The sequence below is a fragment of the Scleropages formosus genome, chromosome 23 (assembly GCF_900964775.1).
Source record: "Scleropages formosus chromosome 23, fSclFor1.1, whole genome shotgun sequence".
Lineage (NCBI taxonomy): Eukaryota > Metazoa > Chordata > Actinopteri > Osteoglossiformes > Osteoglossidae > Scleropages > Scleropages formosus.
Genome location: NC_041828.1, coordinates 22,505,988 through 22,524,246, shown reverse-complemented (window position 1 = coordinate 22,524,246; position 18,259 = coordinate 22,505,988). Strand labels below are relative to the sequence as shown.

The 18,259-nt window shown below is 42.8% G+C and overlaps 1 protein-coding gene across 3 annotated transcripts in view; it reads left to right on the top strand.

The window, feature by feature from the left end:
* The window catches only part of LOC108927968 (SWI/SNF complex subunit SMARCC1-like), a 27,516-nt gene extending 9,257 nt beyond the window's left edge, over nt 1-18,259 (top strand). For 2 of the 3 annotated variants that reach the window (XM_018741676.1, XM_018741674.1), the window contains exons 11-28: nt 573-700; nt 1,007-1,066; nt 1,189-1,226; nt 1,929-2,047; nt 2,605-2,676; nt 2,848-2,961; nt 3,196-3,349; nt 3,623-3,733; nt 8,410-8,469; nt 8,809-9,067; nt 9,351-9,512; nt 11,542-11,597; nt 12,032-12,170; nt 12,370-12,521; nt 12,645-12,779; nt 15,632-15,854; nt 15,946-16,044; nt 16,406-18,259. In XM_018741676.1, the coding sequence (XP_018597192.1) occupies nt 573-700; nt 1,007-1,066; nt 1,189-1,226; nt 1,929-2,047; nt 2,605-2,676; nt 2,848-2,961; nt 3,196-3,349; nt 3,623-3,733; nt 8,410-8,469; nt 8,809-9,067; nt 9,351-9,512; nt 11,542-11,597; nt 12,032-12,170; nt 12,370-12,521; nt 12,645-12,779; nt 15,632-15,854; nt 15,946-16,044; nt 16,406-16,500 (2,176 nt within the window). In that variant the 3' untranslated portion in view covers nt 16,501-18,259. The remainder of the gene's footprint in view (nt 1-572; nt 701-1,006; nt 1,067-1,188; nt 1,227-1,928; nt 2,048-2,604; nt 2,677-2,847; nt 2,962-3,195; nt 3,350-3,622; nt 3,734-8,409; nt 8,470-8,808; nt 9,068-9,350; nt 9,513-11,541; nt 11,598-12,031; nt 12,171-12,369; nt 12,522-12,644; nt 12,780-15,631; nt 15,855-15,945; nt 16,045-16,405) is intronic. The other variant, XM_018741675.1, reaches the window with a different exon arrangement.

Below are 18,259 nucleotides of genomic sequence, written 5' to 3'. Positions count from 1 at the left end.
CCCGTTCTTCATGACAGAAGTAACATTTACTATCTCTTTCTATGTTATTCTCTATTATAAATACTGTCATTACATTTCTTCTTCTTATTATTATTATTACATTGTATTATTATTACTGTATTGTTATATTAAAGATGTTTTAGAGTATCCAAAGTGTTTCTTTAATGTTTTTTTATGTATAGAAAGATACACGATATACGATATCCTGTCAAACATTTGACAGACTGACTTTAGATACCCACCATATCTAGTGGTTCCGACTTGCATCAAAATCCGACTTAAAGAAGACTGAGAACACGGAATTCGTTCGTAATTAGGGGACTGCCTGTAATTCTCTTTGGTTCATTTAATTTCTGTTTGTTACCAAGATGGAAGTCAGTGCTGACAAGAGTGATGTTGCCTAAAACACTCACAAGTAACAATCATAGAGATTGCCTGTTCAGCAGAAACTGAAATAATAATACTGTAGGCAACTGAATACAAACTGAAATGTTTGTGTGGATAAAGTGTGCAGTTGGCAGCATTGTTCATGCAAGACCCTGTCTCGGCTGTCAAATCCTTGCTCTTCTTAGGAGCTCCATGTCGTATTACAAGCGCCGAGGTCAACGAGAAGAGGAGGAGCAGGAGGATGACCTCACCAAGGACATGGAGGACCCCACGCCTGTGCCCAACATGGAGGAAGTCATCCTACCCAAGAATGGTAAACTTGCCATGTTCCTCCCGTGAACTAATCCCATCCACCTAAATTTGTTTTCAGGAGATTTCAGATTTAGAGATTTCAGGTTTAAAGGAGTTCCTCTGCAGTGTCTTGCTGGTTATACAGTCCAGCTGTAATTTGCTGTGTGTTACATGTTTTCATGTTCTTAGTGGGTCTGGGTGATTTTCAACTGACACTGCACTATGTTGTTGGCTTTGAATGATCTTGTCCTCCATTATAGTTAATCCTTTTGATTTATATGCAGATAAAATATCTGTGATATTTAATTTATTTGACTGACATCTGCAGTGAACGTGAAGAAGGACAGTGAAAACACCCCAGTCAAAGGTGGCATCATGGCTGACTTGGGTGAGTTTGGTCTGGTGTTCTTTCAGAGCTGTAAACCTGCTGTAGCATAGCGCTTCTGCTTGTGTCTGATGGGAAGCCTTTTCTCATCTGCTTTGTTTTCCCCTCCCTTCTCTGTCTTTCAGATGAACAGGAGGATGAGTCAATGCTGTCTGGCTGCAAGGTAAAGCCAGTAGCAATCCTGCCTAAGTGTTGTTGGAGTTGATCTTTTTTCAGTGTGAAGTTCTTTGGAGGTCCTTTGGAGTTTTCAGTAACGAGGCACAATAAGCTTAAGTTGATTTCTTACAGTTCTTACCAGATGTTATCCATCATAAATGTGCACTTCTCACCATATAATCACCATCATGGACGTGTCTCCTGTGTCTTTGTATACTGCTCGACCTGTCCTATATCCTAGTACCAGATACAGACTTTCCAAGGTTGTCTTCACCCAATTCCATTATAGTGCAATTTCACCAGTAGCAGAAACTCTTTTTTTTCCCAGAAATTTCAATAGCAGGCCATATCACAGATGGAAATGATGCATACATAGACTAATGCCATATGGTAAATAATATAAAGGGTAATGGAAAAAGTAAATCTAAAAATAAAGCGTAATAGATCATGATATAATAACAAAAAGTATCATATAATAAGAGTAATTATAAAAAAAAAAATAGGTAGACTCCAACAGGGTCATTTGGCAGAAAGTTCAGGAATCAAGTCTGCGCAGTATCTTGGTAGTCAACCTAATTGGTGATAGTCTGTATTGAGTGTAAAGGTGATTGAAATGTAGGTGACTCCTGAGGCTGACAGAGGTGTAGGTGGAGGATATAGGGGCACGTTGTTGCAGTAGAATCTCCATATTCTCTTTCTCACCTCACAGGATGATGAGGAGCCAGGCAAGGATGTAAACCGCCTGTTGGACTCTGGCGAGGACAATGTGACAGAGCAGACGCACCACATCATTGTCCCCAGCTATGCCTCCTGGTTTGATTATAACTGGTGAGAATGCAGTCCTGATTTGTGCCTGGGTCTGAATGGCCCACCATACCCTGGCTGTTGTATCATGATCCCCTTCTAGAGCCCAATGTAGTCACGTTGAACAGGCACAGAGTGTTGGAATGCCATTTAGCTATATCTAGCATTTAAAAAAGCTCAAATACAGTTTTGCATAGTTTTTCTTGTTTATCCAGGAAATACCTGTTTCAGTTGTTTTCATTGAAAAGCATTTGATAAAGGACAATAGTATCCTTCACACAAGGTACATTAAAATCAAACCAACAGAGACACAACCCACATGAATTGAGCTTCACATCAGCTGCATAGTAAAATGTCTGAATTGCTTAGCACTGTCAATAAAGAAACATTTTTCACAGTTGATAAATGGCCTTCCGTCCTGTTAAAAAAAAAAAAAAAGTTTCCCTGACCACTTATGTACGAGTGAGCTTAATGGCCTAGTTGTAGGTTTTAGGTGAATGTGCAGTTGAAGCTCCCCACTGTGTGGCGGATAGCTGTGATGTTCTAGGACCCTTTTGTGATTCCTTTCCTCTGTCTTCCAGCATCCATGAGATTGAGCGAAGGGCCCTCCCAGAGTTCTTCAACGGCAAGAACAAGTCCAAATCTCCAGAGATGTGAGCATTTCTACGTATTGCATTGTAGAGTTGATGGGTACAAATACAAGTAGGGTTTAACTTTTTATTGAGGCTACTTGACATGTTTAAAGCTTGAGTGCCTTTTGCTTGATGTGGTTATGCTCTATACACCCCCTCTATTTATTCTATTTTCTTTGTTCCTTGTTTCAGATACCTTGCGTATCGTAATTTTATGATTGACACCTATCGGCTCAACCCTCAGGAGTACTTGACCTCCACATCCTGCCGTAGAAACTTGACTGGCGATGTGTGTGCTGTCATGAGGTGAGGAGAGGGAGCTGTGCATGATGGGGTATTCAAAATGCTTTTTTTTTGTTTGATTAGGTTTTCTTAGCAGAATTATCTTGATGTATGTGTGATGCAAGCAAGTATTGAGGCTAACAACAGTTCTTTGTTTGTTATGGAAGACTCCAGGTCAGTTCTCTTTTTGGGCAGTCAGTATTGTCTGCGCTCTAGAACATGTTCTGTCACTCGTTGCTGACCTGTGTATCTGCCCAGAGTTCATGCTTTCCTGGAGCAGTGGGGACTGGTGAACTACCAGGTAGATGCTGAGAGTCGGCCCCTTCCCATGGGCCCACCACCAACACCCCACTTCAACGTGCTTGTGGACACACCTTCGGGCCTGGTGCCTCTCCCCCACCGTCCATCTCAAGTGAGAGCTTTCACATCACAAGTACAGCCATTGTTAGCTCTCTCTGAATACCTGTGAGCTGAATAGCAGTTCTAGCCTTAAATTAGTGCATGCTTTTTGATGAAGGCACAGCTTTAATTTTTTTGATTCACTTTACAGTCGTTTCCAAAGTCTGAAATTTTTCGACATGATATTTACATTCTCGGCAGAAGGGAGCAGATTACATTGATAAGTAAAACATGGTGATGATTCTTCCTGATGTTCCTGGTCTTGTGATATCTTTATGGTCCCCAGGTACCTGCCTCTCAGCAGATGCTGAGTTTCCCTGAGAAGAGCAAAGAGAAGCCAACAGACTTGCAGAACTTTGGCCTGCGGACTGACATCTACGCCAAGAAGAATCCCAAGGTGGGACCCCGAATCCAGTGGGCCTGAATGTGGTTTTTATGATGAGCACTGAATCTGATAACATGATGGCTGCTTGCTTATGTATTTTTTTTCAACCAACATCATAGAAGTTAACAATAATTAGGACTTTTGAGAACTAATTAAGAAAATTGAAGTAAGATTTTAAAAGCTGCAAGGTCAGTTTCTTGGATAAATTTTGTTTTTTTGCCTCATGGTATTTCTGTATTATTTGCTTCAGAATGTGTGCATGCCTAATCCAGTTTATAGTGTTTACATATCTAGCTGATGCTTTTCTCCAAAGCAACTTACAATTATTTACCCATTTATATAGCTGTGTAATTTTGCTTAAGCAATTTAGTGTACATACCTTACTCAAAGGAACTGCCGCTGGAGGTGGGAATTGAACCTGTGACCTTTGGAGGCAAAGGGAGCAGCTCTAACCGCTACACTATCAGCTGCCCTATAATGTAGCTTTTGAAATTTTCTTAGCTAAAATGACCCCGTGGTTGTCTGTGCACCATAGTACACATGACCCGCATACAATGAAAAACAGCTACAACGGCTTATAAAAATAAATATCATTTTCATTTAATGAACTTATTCAGTAGAGTAGCATTTTTACCTGTTACTTGGCCATTTTACTTCTGCTACAGGTGTTCTTTTTTTACTGCAGTCTGTAGCCATTTTTATCAGATATTTTTTTAGAAAGAGATGCATAAGTGGTGTCTCAAATGCAAAGTTTTTATCAGTCTGGCTCTTTTCCTTTAAGTGTGAATGTGTTAATTACCTAATAACAAAACCAGCAGTGTATTTTGTTAATATGACAGGATGTAGGAAACAGTCTCAGGCAGTCAGCCATTGATTAAGGTAAATTCGTAACTGAAATAGAAGATTTGGTATTGTTATTAATTCATTTATTGAACACTTTTCTCCAAAGCGACCAACTGTGTTAAGCTACTTACACTGATTTACCCATTTATACAGCTGGGTAACTTTTACTGTATTAGTTACGGGTAAGTTGTATAGCCCAGGGTACTAGAACCAGGAGTGTGGTAAAAACTGAGGCAACTATTGAAATACAAAGTTTTAGAAATCAATCATAACCTTGTAACTTTTTACTCAGTTATTCTGATAATATAAAGTTTAAATAATACCATTACAATACTATAAATAAACCCATAATCTTTCAATGAAATGATGTACACAGTGTCACTGTGGTGTCTGCTTGCTTTGTAGAGTGAAATACATAAGCAGTGACCTTGTGAAATCTTCTTTATATTGTAAGTGTCCTTGAGGAAAATGATCAAAATATTGGTGCATACCTCCAACCTCATGCTTCCTGGATATACTCTGCACTTCTGAAAGCCTGCATTTACAAGCATTTAGTGATGATAAATACATGAAAGAAAATACCACATAAAAAAACAAGCTATAAATAATATACAGGCAGTCCCTGAGTTACGAACGTCCAACTTACGTACAACCTATACTTACGAACCACCTCCGTACTGACCAGAAGTTGATTTTTTTTTTTTTTTTTTTTTTTGTCACCCTTAAGTAACAATCAAATAGGTTTGTAATATCAGACAGGTTCGTAAGTGGTTTGTAATATCAAACAAGTGCTACTTTGCAACGCGAATTGAAACGTGCACCTACAGCAGTTTGTCAGTTCGTGGGCAGGCCGCGTGCGCCCGAGATAGGACAGACTTCCTTCTTTTCCTGTTAACAGTGTCTCGTGTGTTACTGTATTTGGCTTTAATTTTTTTGTTTTCACCCTCCTAACCATAACACCAAAGTGTAAATGTGATGCAAGTGATGGTGATGCATCCAAGAAAAGGGAAACGATCACGATTGAAACTAAAGAGTAAATAATAAAGCGAAAGGTGAAAACACCAACAAACGATGGAAAAGCGACTATTAAAGTTTCTTCAATGTTTTGCGCGCACGCAAAAACATGTACGTACACACACACACACACACTGTCCCCCCCTTTCTCTCTCTCTCTCTCACTTGGGTACAAAAGACACTTCTTCCCAGTTGCGGAATCTCACTCCAGGTGAAACCCCCCACGTTCTCAAACCTACTTCGCTCTTTTCTTCCAAGTCCCCCACCGTTCCTCTCGTTCCACGTCTTTTTGATAACGACTGCCCGCCTTGTCCCTCGACCACAATTTTGGATCCTCACCTCTGCTTAGTTTGCCAATCAACCCACCATTTGCCCATCTCCGACCATGAGAACACGTCTCATCCTTTGATTCTGAATAAACAGTCCAGCACTTGGGTCCAGCCTCCTCCATGTCCTCCGTTCTTCATGACAGTAGTAACATTTATTATTTTTTTCTATGTCTGTCTTTATTATAAATACTGTAGTTACATTTCTTATTATTACATTGTCAAATGATGATGATTATTATTACTGTATTGTTATATTAAAGATGTTTTAGTGTATCCAAAGTGTTTCTTTAATGTTTTTTATGCATAGAAAGGTACACAATATACTTTATATTAAGACAAAGTGTTGACAAACTGACGTTAGATGCCCACCATACCTAACTGTTCCGACTTAACGTCAAAATCCGACTTAAGACAGACTGAGGACACGGAACTTTTTCGTAATTCAGAGACTGCCTGTATATGATATTTACATTACATTTACAACTCCAATTCCAAAAGAGTTGAAAAAGTTTGAAAAATTATTAAAAAAAACAAAAAGGATTTGTAAACTTACTTTGACTTGTGTCAAGCAAAAGAAGTATACAGCCAAGGTATTTCACGTTTTATCTGATCAACTGCAATGGTTTTTGAAGATATACATTTATTCTGAAATTGATGCCTGCAGCATGTTCCAAAAAGTTGGGACAGTCGAGTGTTTACCATTGTGTAACATTACCATGTCTTTTAATAACATTTATTAAACGTTTGAGCATTGAAGACACGAGTTAGTTAAGTTTAGCAAGCAGAATTTTCAAGTTCAAGTTTATTGTCATAGGTACAAGTCCCACGTATAAGTATCATGAAATTCTTCCTGAATGCTTCTCCACAAACTATGGACAAAGACAGAGACAATAGAAATACTGCACAAACAAAACAATGACAGTGACAGTGAGTAGTGCAATAGCAATAAATAATGGTAACAGTAATAACAATAATACCAGTTGACAGCCAGAGAACTCAGAATGAGAAAATGAGAATGCTTAAGTGACAGTGTAATTTACCAATGTGCTTGGAAGGAGCAGTCCAACTCTAGTTACTAAAGGTGGCACATTGGTGATTGTTGTATACTCTTACAGCAGTGGGGTAAAAGCTGTTCCTGTACCTAGCAGTGCGGGTTCGAATAGACCTGACCTGCTTTGCAGATGGCACAGAAGAGAAAGTGCCGTTGTGGGGTGTCTATGATCTTTCATGATGTGCATCATCTTTCTGAGGAGCGTATGGTGTAGGTGTCCTGCACTGCTGGTAGCTGCGTGCTGATGATTCCCTGAGCTGTTTTGACCACCCTCTGTAGGGCTTTTTTGTCTTGTATAGAGCAGTTGCCACCCCAGGATGTAATACACCCCGTGAGAACGGACTCCACAGCACACCTGTAGAAAGTGGTGAGGACTGTAGTGGACATCCGGGCTTTCTTCAGACACCTGAGGAAGTGGAGACGTTGATGGGCCTTTTTGATGGTTGATTCTGTGTGTTCAGTCCATGTGAGTCTGGCAGTGAGGGTGACCGTAGGAATCTGAAGCTGTTGACCCTCTCTTTTCCCCATTCATCCGTTACGCAGGTCTTCAGCTGCACAATTGTACGGGGCCTTCGTTGCCATATTTTATGCTTCATAATGTACATCTCAGAGAGAAATACAGTTAGGTAGGGGATGGGTGTACCAAATAGAAACTGGAATTGGTATTAGATGGAATAAAAAAACATACCTTCATGAATAACCTGTTGACAGCTGAAGTGTCTGAGTTCAGAGATTGCTGCAAGGTAGGCAGGGGGCTATGAGTGGCGCACTGAAGAAACACCAAGCTCCTGGTTTCTGTGGCACCTTTAAGGTCCCAGTACTTAACCTTGAATTGTCCCATTCGAGACAGAGCTGTAAAAGATAAGTTAGAGCTGCTTTTATTTGTTCCAGCCATCTGCTCAGCAAGGAGTGTAAGTCTTAAAATGTGCATGCTGGTCGCTTAATGGTTGAATTGACTTTAGACCCAAAGGTTGCAGGTTTGAGTCCCACCTCCAACTGTAGTACCCCTGAGCAACATACTTGCCTTGAATTCCTCCACTAAAATTACCAAGCTGTATAAACGGGTAAATAACTGTAAGTATCTTAACATTCTAGGTCGCTTTGGAGAAAAGTGTCAGTTAAATGAATAAATTTAAATGTAATGTAGTTATATTTCAACATTTGATGCAATATGCACAATATCTTGCTTCAGTTATTGTCCTGTATTCTACAGCTTGAAGTGAGAACAATGTTAGAACGTCTGGTATGGCTTGGGGAGCAGTTTCCCTCTGAGTGCCATGTTGATTTTCATTATGTTTCTGAGCTCTCAACTGCCATGCAATGTGCTGTGAGTGGAAGTCCAGCAGTTGCTGTCCAGGGTTCTAAAATGAGCCTCATGGGCTTTGGGGCAGGAATGAGTAACAATGGGATTTCTCTGGTGCTGAAACTGGCCTTGTCCTCTCTCTCTGCAGAGCAAAGGGGCCAGTGCTGGACGCGAGTGGACAGAGCAGGAGACCCTGCTGTTGCTGGAGGTGAGTCCCTTTAGGGTCATCACAAGTCATTCATCTACACACAGCTCCATTCGCAGCTGGACCCAATGGCCATGTCACTGCTGTACACCTCAGCCTCCACCTGCTTCCTTTTGTATTCTCTGGGATTGTAATTAATTACACCACTATGCAGTTGTTATGCTCATTATTTTACTGTCATTAATTGAGTCCTGACATGAGCGGCGATATGTTTGAAAATTTCTGGGATCCAAGAGACTCCTTTGACTTCAGGATGCTTCATTCTGTTAATGAGTTCAAGGTGCTCTTCCTGTGTTGGCTTCTGTCGCACCATCAGCATGCCTGCTTGTTCTTTTCCCTCAGGCCCTCGAGATGTATAAGGACGACTGGAACAAGGTGTCAGAGCATGTGGGCAGCCGCACACAGGATGAGTGTATCCTGCACTTCCTGCGGCTGCCCATCGAAGACCCCTACCTGGAGAACTCAGATGCCTCACTTGGCCCACTGGCTTATCAGCCTGTGCCCTTCAGCCAGTCGGGGAACCCTGTCATGAGCACCGTGGCCTTCCTGGCCTCTGTGGTGGACCCCCGTGTGGCAGCTGCTGCAGCAAAGGCAGCCCTTGGTGAGCTTATTTTACCACTGTGTAGATGCTTCTCTCACTCTACTGCTATTCCTGTCTCTCTCTACCATCCTTCTTTTGAAGTTTCCTTAATCTGCTTTGATAGGAAGCGTTTTAATGTCTGCGTAAAGTGCTAATTAGAAAATATTTTTTAACTCGCATTAACTCTTCCTTCACTGGAATGATGTTAGTGAATTAGTAACTGATTAGATTATACCTGGATCCACTGAATATTTGCATTTTGTTACTGTTAGTAATGTATCCTGTCTGGCTCCCCCACATACAGAGGAGTTTTCACGGGTGCGAGAAGAGGTACCCTCGGAGCTGCTGGAGGCACATGTGAAGAAGGTGCAGGAGGCAGCATGCAGCACAGGCAAGGTCGACCCTTCCTTTGGCCTGGAGAGTAGTGGCATTGCTGGCACTGCACCCGAAGAACCCGAGAAAACTGGTAAGAGCTGCTGGGCCACATGGGAGTCTTGTGCATAGAGGATGTGCAACCAAGTGGTGTTTACTTGCTGGACTTGTATATTTTCATTCTCTCAGCCACTGCTTAGTTAAGAACTGACCGCAAACACTGTTAACATCACAGGTCTGTTTTCTGGTTCCCTTTTGCTTTCTGAGGCCCCCTGAAGGAAACGTCTCTGCTTAGTGTCACTACAGCCTCATCTCTGACTTGTGGCCCAGCAGTTAATTGTGTTAAACAGTATACACTTGGTCATATGCTGTTTCCAGCTGGGGGCTATTTAGAAATAGACCATTAAACCACTGAAATCTGGTGGAGTGATGGCTGTTTTGGTAACTTCTCCTAGGGACCATTCTGTTGGGCTTCTTGCCAAATGCAGCCACTTAGTTTGGTATTGGTGCTGATATTGTGATTGCAACCAGTAGAGGGCAGCAGTAGTGCAGTAATGAAGGGGTGGGGCATATGGGGGATGCAATTAGAAACCTACTGACCTGCAAACTGACTAACTGCTTTATTCCCTGGATCCCTTGTTGGCTTCTGTGAGCAGTTTCCTCCTTTCCAACCTTCATACTTAACAATAAAGCAAAATGGACAGAGCCAAAAACAGCTGAAGCCAAGGTTGTATTACACTGCACCTGCCCATATCTATGAGCCTCAGTGTGCATTTTCTTGCATGTATGCTTGTGTTTTTGTGGTTATTTTTGTGTGTTTTGTGGACTTTCTGTATTTCTGTGTGTGTGTGTGTGTGTGTGTGCGAGAGATACAGAGAGTGTGCGTACAGGTCGGGCCCTGTCACAGGAGTGGATTAGAGCACTTATGGCAGATGGACTAAGGCTCGAGGGGTGAAGAGGAAACTGGGTCAGCAACATGTCCACCACATTGCCCAGCCTGAACACCAGCCATAGGCCAGACACAGCCATCCATCCTCCTCCTGGTGTTCTCACAAGCTCTTCATCTTTAGAGAGATTTCTAGCATGTCCAAGATAAATTAAACTCTCAGATGAAGGCAGTCAAGAGAGTGGATATGTTCCTCCATGGATGGATGCCTGGCAGTTGGGGGAGGAGATGCTCTGCTTCACCCTGAGAGGGAGTCTCTCCTCTCCTTTTTGTCTGGGTGACTACATCTCCACCATGTTTTACCGCCACTTTTCACTGCCATGAATCTTTCATTGAGCCTACTGCTAAATCATGTCACCTTCCTCTATAATGGATGGCCAATACACTGTGCTCTAGCTACTGTCACCATAGTAATAGTCAGTGTCAGGCGGACGAAGTGCATTTGAAGTCGGTCAGGAGGTGTTTAATCTGCATACTGGGGCTATTATACAAGTATGTATAATACTTGTATAATAGCCCCAGTATGCAGACTACTTATACAAGTATACAACTGTTACAACCCAGTTATTTGCTTGTGAAGCGTTGGCTTTTGCTGCTTCCTGATGTAAACTGATGGTGACCCCACAGAATTAGAATTATCCCTCTGAAATGAAGTTAATCCTGTTAATTAGATTGACTGTTGAGCCATTTTTGGTTCTGTTACCCATTATAGGTGTGTGGACCTTATTCAATCTGTTGACAAGGATTTGTTTGACGTCAGAAAAACATTGTAAGTTATGTTTTTATACAGAAACAAAGCACTTAATGCTGTGCAGTAGAATATCCAGCAGTACTCGTAGTAAAAGTGCTAACACAGAAACAATAAATGCTGTAGACACCAATACAGGGTGGCGAGGTGCTGAACACCTGTGATTCAATTTCCTGTCTCGCTCCAGCTTAGTGCTCATTTTGTGCAAGAAGAAATGCTGCACTCAGTTCAGTTGCAGCATTGCACCAGCGGGTCTGTCTAATACAGGAAATAATGATCAAGTCTGAGGCATTGTCAGGTGTGCATTGTTGATTTATCTGTCTGAATCCTTAATGTATTCTGTACCTTTGATGTTTGCTCATGTGCAAAGAATGACATTTCATTACTTTAACTTACTTTTTAATCTTTCTTTTGTACTGCCTATTTCAGAAGGAGCAGACTTGGAGAAGATGGAGGCTGACCCCGAGGGCCAGCAGACAGACAAGGTAACCAGGATTTATGGTCAGGACTTTCTGCTCAGTCCCATTTCACTGCATTTTTGCCATATGTTTTGATCAGAGTCCATCAGATGAGATTAATGGCTTAAAGGCACTCCTATTCAGTACATGTTCCACATATTGATTTTGATTAACTTTGTGGATCTAAATGGCATTTATGCTTCCTTGAAATATGAAGTAGTGTCTTGTTTGTTGCTGTAACCAGAGATTATGTGTATTTTGTCAAGCATTTTCTTTTTAACCAATATTTTTTTTTTTAAAAATGTAAGACTTTATGTAAATGTCGTTTGATTACCACCATTAGTGGTTCCCATTAGTCGTTACTGAGCATTGTGATACGTAGCTGACAAGCAGATGTCTGTCCTCCTACATGTAGGCTCCTTTTTGTGTGTGTGGTCCTTCTTACCTATGACCTCCCTCAGGCAGAGGAGAAGGAGGAGGCAGACAAGCCTGGTGAGCTCACAGAGCGCTCCTTGGAGAGTGAAACAACAAAGAGCGAGGCACCGGACACAGCAGACAGGCAAGAAACAGATGTTGAAGGAGGAGAAGACAGCAAAATGGGTATGTATACGTGTACTTTTTATCTCAATTACAGCAGCATTAGATGCAGATTGCACTGTGTATCACCCTTATAGTAGCCTGGGTAAATGTAGTTTTAATGTATTATTGGATGAATGTTCATATATGTTCTTTCGCCATACCACATGAAGAAAGAATACTGAATGGCTCTTCAAGACATGTTTTTTTTATTGGTACCCAGACAAGGACAAGGAAGAAAGTTCGGAGAACACAGAGGGGCAGAAGGAATCCGAGGCCGAGGACACCGGGAGGAGAAATGAGCCAGAGCTGGGGGAGGGTAACATCGCCACTGCAGCAGCTGCCGCCCTGGCCTCTGCTGCCACCAAGGCTAAGGTAAGGCCTATGGTTATACACACTTTAAGACGTAGCACTCTTCATGTAGTCAAATTTCTCACAGACTATTCAGTCCTCTCTAGTTTCCTCCACTATGAGCCTGTTTCTGTCCTCATTGCACAGCACCTAGCTGCTGTGGAGGAGCGCAAGATCAAGTCCCTGGTGGCACTGCTCGTAGAGACACAGATGAAGAAGCTGGAGATCAAGCTGAGACACTTTGAGGAGCTGGAGACCATCATGGACCGGGAGAAGGAAGCGGTGGGTGTTGACGCTGTATTCAGAATCCAGGGTTGCCTGCAGCAACTCCCCCTTATAGCTTATTCCCTGCACTTTGTCTCTCCGCTCTTCTGTCTGTCTAAAAATATGTATTCATACACATATACACACAATGCATTCAGAAAGTATTCAGACCCCTTTTTTCACATTTTTTATGTTGCAGCCTTATGCTAAAATCGATTACATTTATTTTTCCTGTCATCAGTCTACACTCAATATGCTGTAATGACAAAGTAAAATCAGGATTTTAGAAATTTGCAAATTTATTAAAAATAAAAAAAACTGAACTTTAACATTGATGTGTTCAGACCCTTTGCTATGACACTTGAAATTTAGCTCGGGTGCCTCCAATTTCTGTTGATCATCTTTGAGATGTTTCACCTTGTTTGGAGTCCACCTGTGGTAAATTCAATTGATTGCACGTGATTTGGAAAGACACATACCTGTCTGTATAAGATCCCAAAGCTGACCATGTGTATCAAAGCAAAAGCCAAACAGTGAGGTGAAAGGAATTGTTTGCAGAGCTTAGAAATGGGATTGTGTCAAGGCACAGCTCTGGAAAAGGCTACAAGAATATCTGCAGCATTGGAAGTTCCCAAGAGCACAGTAGTCTCCTTAAATGGAAGAAGTTTGGTACAACCATGACTTTTCCTAGAACTGGCTGCCCAGCCAAACTGGGGAGAAGGGCCTTGGTAAGGGAGGTGACCAAGAATCCAGTGGTAGATCTGGCTAAGCTCCAGAGATCCTATGTGGAGATGGTTGTCCTTCTGGAGGTTTCTACCATCACTGCAACACTTCACCGATCTGGGCTTTATGGCAGAGTGGCCACATGGCAGCCTCTGCACAGTAAAAGACACATGAAAGCCCGCTTTGAGTTTGCAAAAAGGCATCTAAAGATTCTCTGGTCTAATGAAACCAAGATTGAACTATTTGGCCTCAATTCTAAGCATCTTGTCTGGAGGAAACCAGGCACCACCCATCACCTGCGCAGTACCATCCCAGCAGTGAACTATGATGATGGCAACGTCATGCTTTAGGGTTGTTTGTCAGTGGCAGGGACTGGGTTAGGGTCAAGAGAAAGCTGAATGGAGCAAAGTAGAGCGATATCCTTACTGAAAACCTGCTCCAGAGTACTCTGGACTGGGCAGAAAGTTCACTTCCAACAGGACAATGACCCTAAGCACAAAGCAGACAATACAGGAGTGGCTTAGGGACAACTCTGTGAACGCCACTGAGCGTCCCTGCGAGAGTCCGGACTTGAACCCAATCTAACATCCTTAGAGAAACCTGAAAAGATCTGTTCACTTACAGTCCTGATCCCACTTGACAGAGCTAGAGAGGATCTTCAGAGAAGAATGGCAGAAAATCCCCAAATCCAGGTGTCATGTCACATCCAAGAAGACTCCAGGCTGTAATTGCTTCCAAAGCTGCTTTAACTAAGTACTTTGTAAAGGGTCTGATTGCTTATGTAAATGTGATATTTCAGGTTCTTTTATTTTTAATAAATTTACAAAAATTTCTAAAATTCAATTTTTCACTTTGTCATTATGAGGTATTGAGTGTAAACTGATGAGGAGGAAAAAAAATGAAGCCTGAGGATGTGGTGGTGCAGCGGGCTTGGCTGGGTCCTGCTCTCTGGTGGGTCTGGGTTTTGAGTCCCGCTTGGGGTGTCTTGTGCTGGACTGGCATCCTGTTTTGGCTGTGTCCCCTCCCCCCTCCAGCCTTGCACCCTGTACTCCTTTGTTGCCGGGTTAGGCTCTGGCTCACTGCGACCCCGCTCGGGACACGCAGCTTCAGCCTGTCTATGTGTGTAAAATAATGTAATGCATGAATTGTACTTTTGCTGAGATGTACGTCGCTTTGGACCAAAGCATCTGCTAAATGAATACATGTAAATGTAATGTAAGCATGCAACATGAAAAAAATGAAGGGTTCTGAATACTTCCTGAATGCACTATACATACATACATATATTATATATTATATATAGGTATAAAATGCTGTGTGTATGTATAGCAAAAAAAGGGGTAACTGAATTTCTAAAAAAAAAAAATGCTTTATCTATGTCTGGTTCTCCCTGCTCTTTTCTGTCCCTCTACACTTTTCTCCTCCTTTCTCTGCCTCTTGCTCTGTTTGTCCTTTTTTGAGACTTCATCTTCACTCTCTGGACAACAAAACTTGCTTCTCGTAGCCAAACACATATGTACCACAAAAGACAAATGTTTTTTGGAGCTTTCACATTTTACTTCTCTTTGCTACAGAGTGAAACACCTGATCTAAAAACTAAATTGTGTATCACAGTAAGCAGCATAATGTCACTAACTGCTTAGTTTTTCAGAAAACCAATGTGACACACTTCAGATTTTTTCTTATTTTCTAAAGATATCCTACACCAATGTTGTAGGTAATCTAACACCAGTTTTGTTTTAGAACAAAATTAATAGTGCTGTGCTGTTTAGCTCATATTAGTATTAATTTATCGAAGTATTTTTATTTGGATTTTTATGCTGTCTCGTTGATATTACATTTTCTGTTTTAATTTTCCACCTTGACATCTTTAGAGGTCTCCATCATAAAGGGGGACATAGAGGGACATTTTTAGCTGTTTTACCGTCAAGGGTTGCCCTCCTGCTCCTTTCAGTTGCTGCACTCTACTTACACAGAAGTGCTGTCAAGAAAATGTATGAGAAATGCAGAGTCACCTGCATCCAAATATTGACCAAAATAAGAAGAAAACTAAACAGTCATAACAGCAAGGGCCTGCCCTGTGTTCCCCAGTTCCCCGAACGTCATGCTGCTCTCCTCCTCACTGCTGCTTCTTCCCCTCCTGTCAGCTTGAGCAGCAGAGACAGCAACTCCTCACAGAGCGTCAGACTTTCCACATGGAACAGCTCAAGTATGCTGAGCTGAAGGCACGTCAACAGATGGAGCAGCAGCAGGCTGCTGCCCAGAACCCTGGAGGCCTCCATGGTCCACCTGCTAGCATGCATGGACCCCCGCCCCAGGGCTTCAACCCCATGCATCACCCCATGGGCAGCCACCACCCTCCTCAGACAGGTGAGCACCAGCACCCTTTCCGTGGAATGTAAAATCGCTGGTTTAGTTTGCTGTGCCTTGCCCAGTCTGAGGAGATCTTCTGTTCCATCAGTAGGGCCGATGCCAGGACGTATGATGCCCGGAGGGCCTCCGACCTCCAACATGCCACCAGTGATGGGCACCAGGCACTCGGGTGCCCCAAATGGCATGTGTGAGTATGCGACTTTTGTTCTTCCTCACTGTCTAGGATCTCCAGATCACTTACCCCTCCTTCAGACAATACTCTGCTTCCCTGCTGTATGAGGACCTCTGAATTACAGTGCATAAAATCAATAGCCTGATTAATTACTGAATTACTGGTATGCCTTGAACATGCTCCTGTTATGTTGCTTTGGGTATGCACATCAGTCTAGGTTAGAGTAGAGGATTGAAGTGTACATTACAGGGCTGTTACCAGGCCTCCATGTTATACTCCCACCTGATGCCCTCTACTTTAGACAGCATTGTGTCTTTTACCTCTCTAAAGCTGAGTGACCATCAGGTCTCACTGATTACTGATCTCTGTTCCACAGACCCAGTCCCACCCCCTTCACAGTCCGATGGGATAGCCTCCACCCCTGCTGGAGCTCCAGTGGCTGGACCAGTCCGTACGGTGCCTGAGAATTAAATCTTGAGCTGCTCTAGAAGGAAGCAGGCATTTCCCATGTACACAGACACCCACACACAGTACAAGATACCTGTAAGCAACTCACACCTACAGGACCCCTCTCGACTTCCGATTACAGTTGAGGGTGTGTAGGCACTTTGAGTGAAACCATTCTTTTTACACAGGATATAATAGCATGTTTGAGGTGTCTTAAGAACTGATTGTGGTTGTCTTAGTTTGGGAATTAGCTTGGGTGTACCAGATCAGATTTTGGATGGAAATTCTCTCCTCACTTGCTCTTTCCTTGGCAGTAGTGCGGTTTCAGTTGACATCCAGAGGCTGTTTTGATCACAGAAGCTCCAGGTGTACACAGTAGACCAGGGCGCTGTCTATGTGTCCAGCTACTATAGCCTCTACCTCTGTGTCTCTTAGTTTTGTTAGTTGCTCTTCTCAAGCCGTCTTGACCATCTCCCTTGCTTGCTGCCATGCCACAGATTTCATGCTGCCTTCTTGTAGGTCCTCGTCACTCCAGGTTTCTACCTCTGACCCACTCCTTGGCTGTGCTCTCTGGCAGTCCCTGTTGGTGACGCCATGTCAGTATGTGACGGTGCCACATGCCCCTGGAACCAGGAGGCTGCTAGCTCACCCTCACACCAGGGGGTTGGGAATCTGTGTTGCTCTTGCCAGGGTGTGTGATCCAGTGCTTTCATAGCAGTGATGCAGAATGACCAAGATAAATGTTCTGCAGTACCAGTACCTAAGGGTGCTCTGTCCTCCTCATAACCAGTGCCTGGCAATTTGCATAAAATTGGACCAAATGTCTTACTCTCTTTTTTATGTCCATTTATTTCTTACTCCTCTAGTATTTGTCTGCCTTATAGACAATGCAGTGGATTTTCTCCCAGTGTAGCAGCAGATCCTTAGATGAACTGGAGTATCCATGGTAGCCTGCCTCTGCGACTGGAGTAGCTTCTGTCTGGTGTGTGTGTTTGTTTGAGGGGCATGAGTTTCAAAGTGTGAGCAACAGTGTCCTTTAGAACATTTTCACCTGTGTGATTGAGGCCTGAGCTCATTTTAAACCCATGATGGCTCTGGGTTCACCTGCCTTCACTGTCCTGGTTGAGTTGGGATTAGGAGCAGCGCTGCTGCTGGCATTCTCCAGCCATCTTCTCTTTACCTCAGGTCCTCTCCTGCACACAAACTACACCCACCCCGTGCCCAATCCTTTTCACAACGGACAGAAACCAGACATAAGACAGAACCTTTTACTGCTTTTTACTTTCATTCTGTTATGTTGGTGTTTGTAGTCAAATGGGTAATGAGACTCAACCACTGTTGAATAAACGTTTTGTATGAACGCATCTCTGTGTGACTCATTGGGCCACCTAGTATGGGACTCTTATTTTTGTAGCAATGACATGACAAGGGTGGTCTCGTTAGTGTCGCATTTTGCTGCTATTTCTGTTTGAAGGAGGAGGAGCCATTCGCACAGCTGTCATGTCCTTGTAAGAATAAAAGCCTTCATTTGCAGGTTTCATATACAGGTCAGGTGGTCCCCGATTTACGATGGTTCGACTTTATGATGGTGAGCTGGTGATAGACATTCAGTAGAAACTGTACTTCGAATTTTGATTCCCCCCTGGGCAAGCGAAATGCGATGCGATACTCTCTCGCGAAGCTGGGCATCGGGACCATTCTGCATCTCCTAATCTACCACGTGGTTGTGTTTTGTGCATCCATAATGTCACAGAAACACCCATCTGTGTCTCCTGCTACTGGT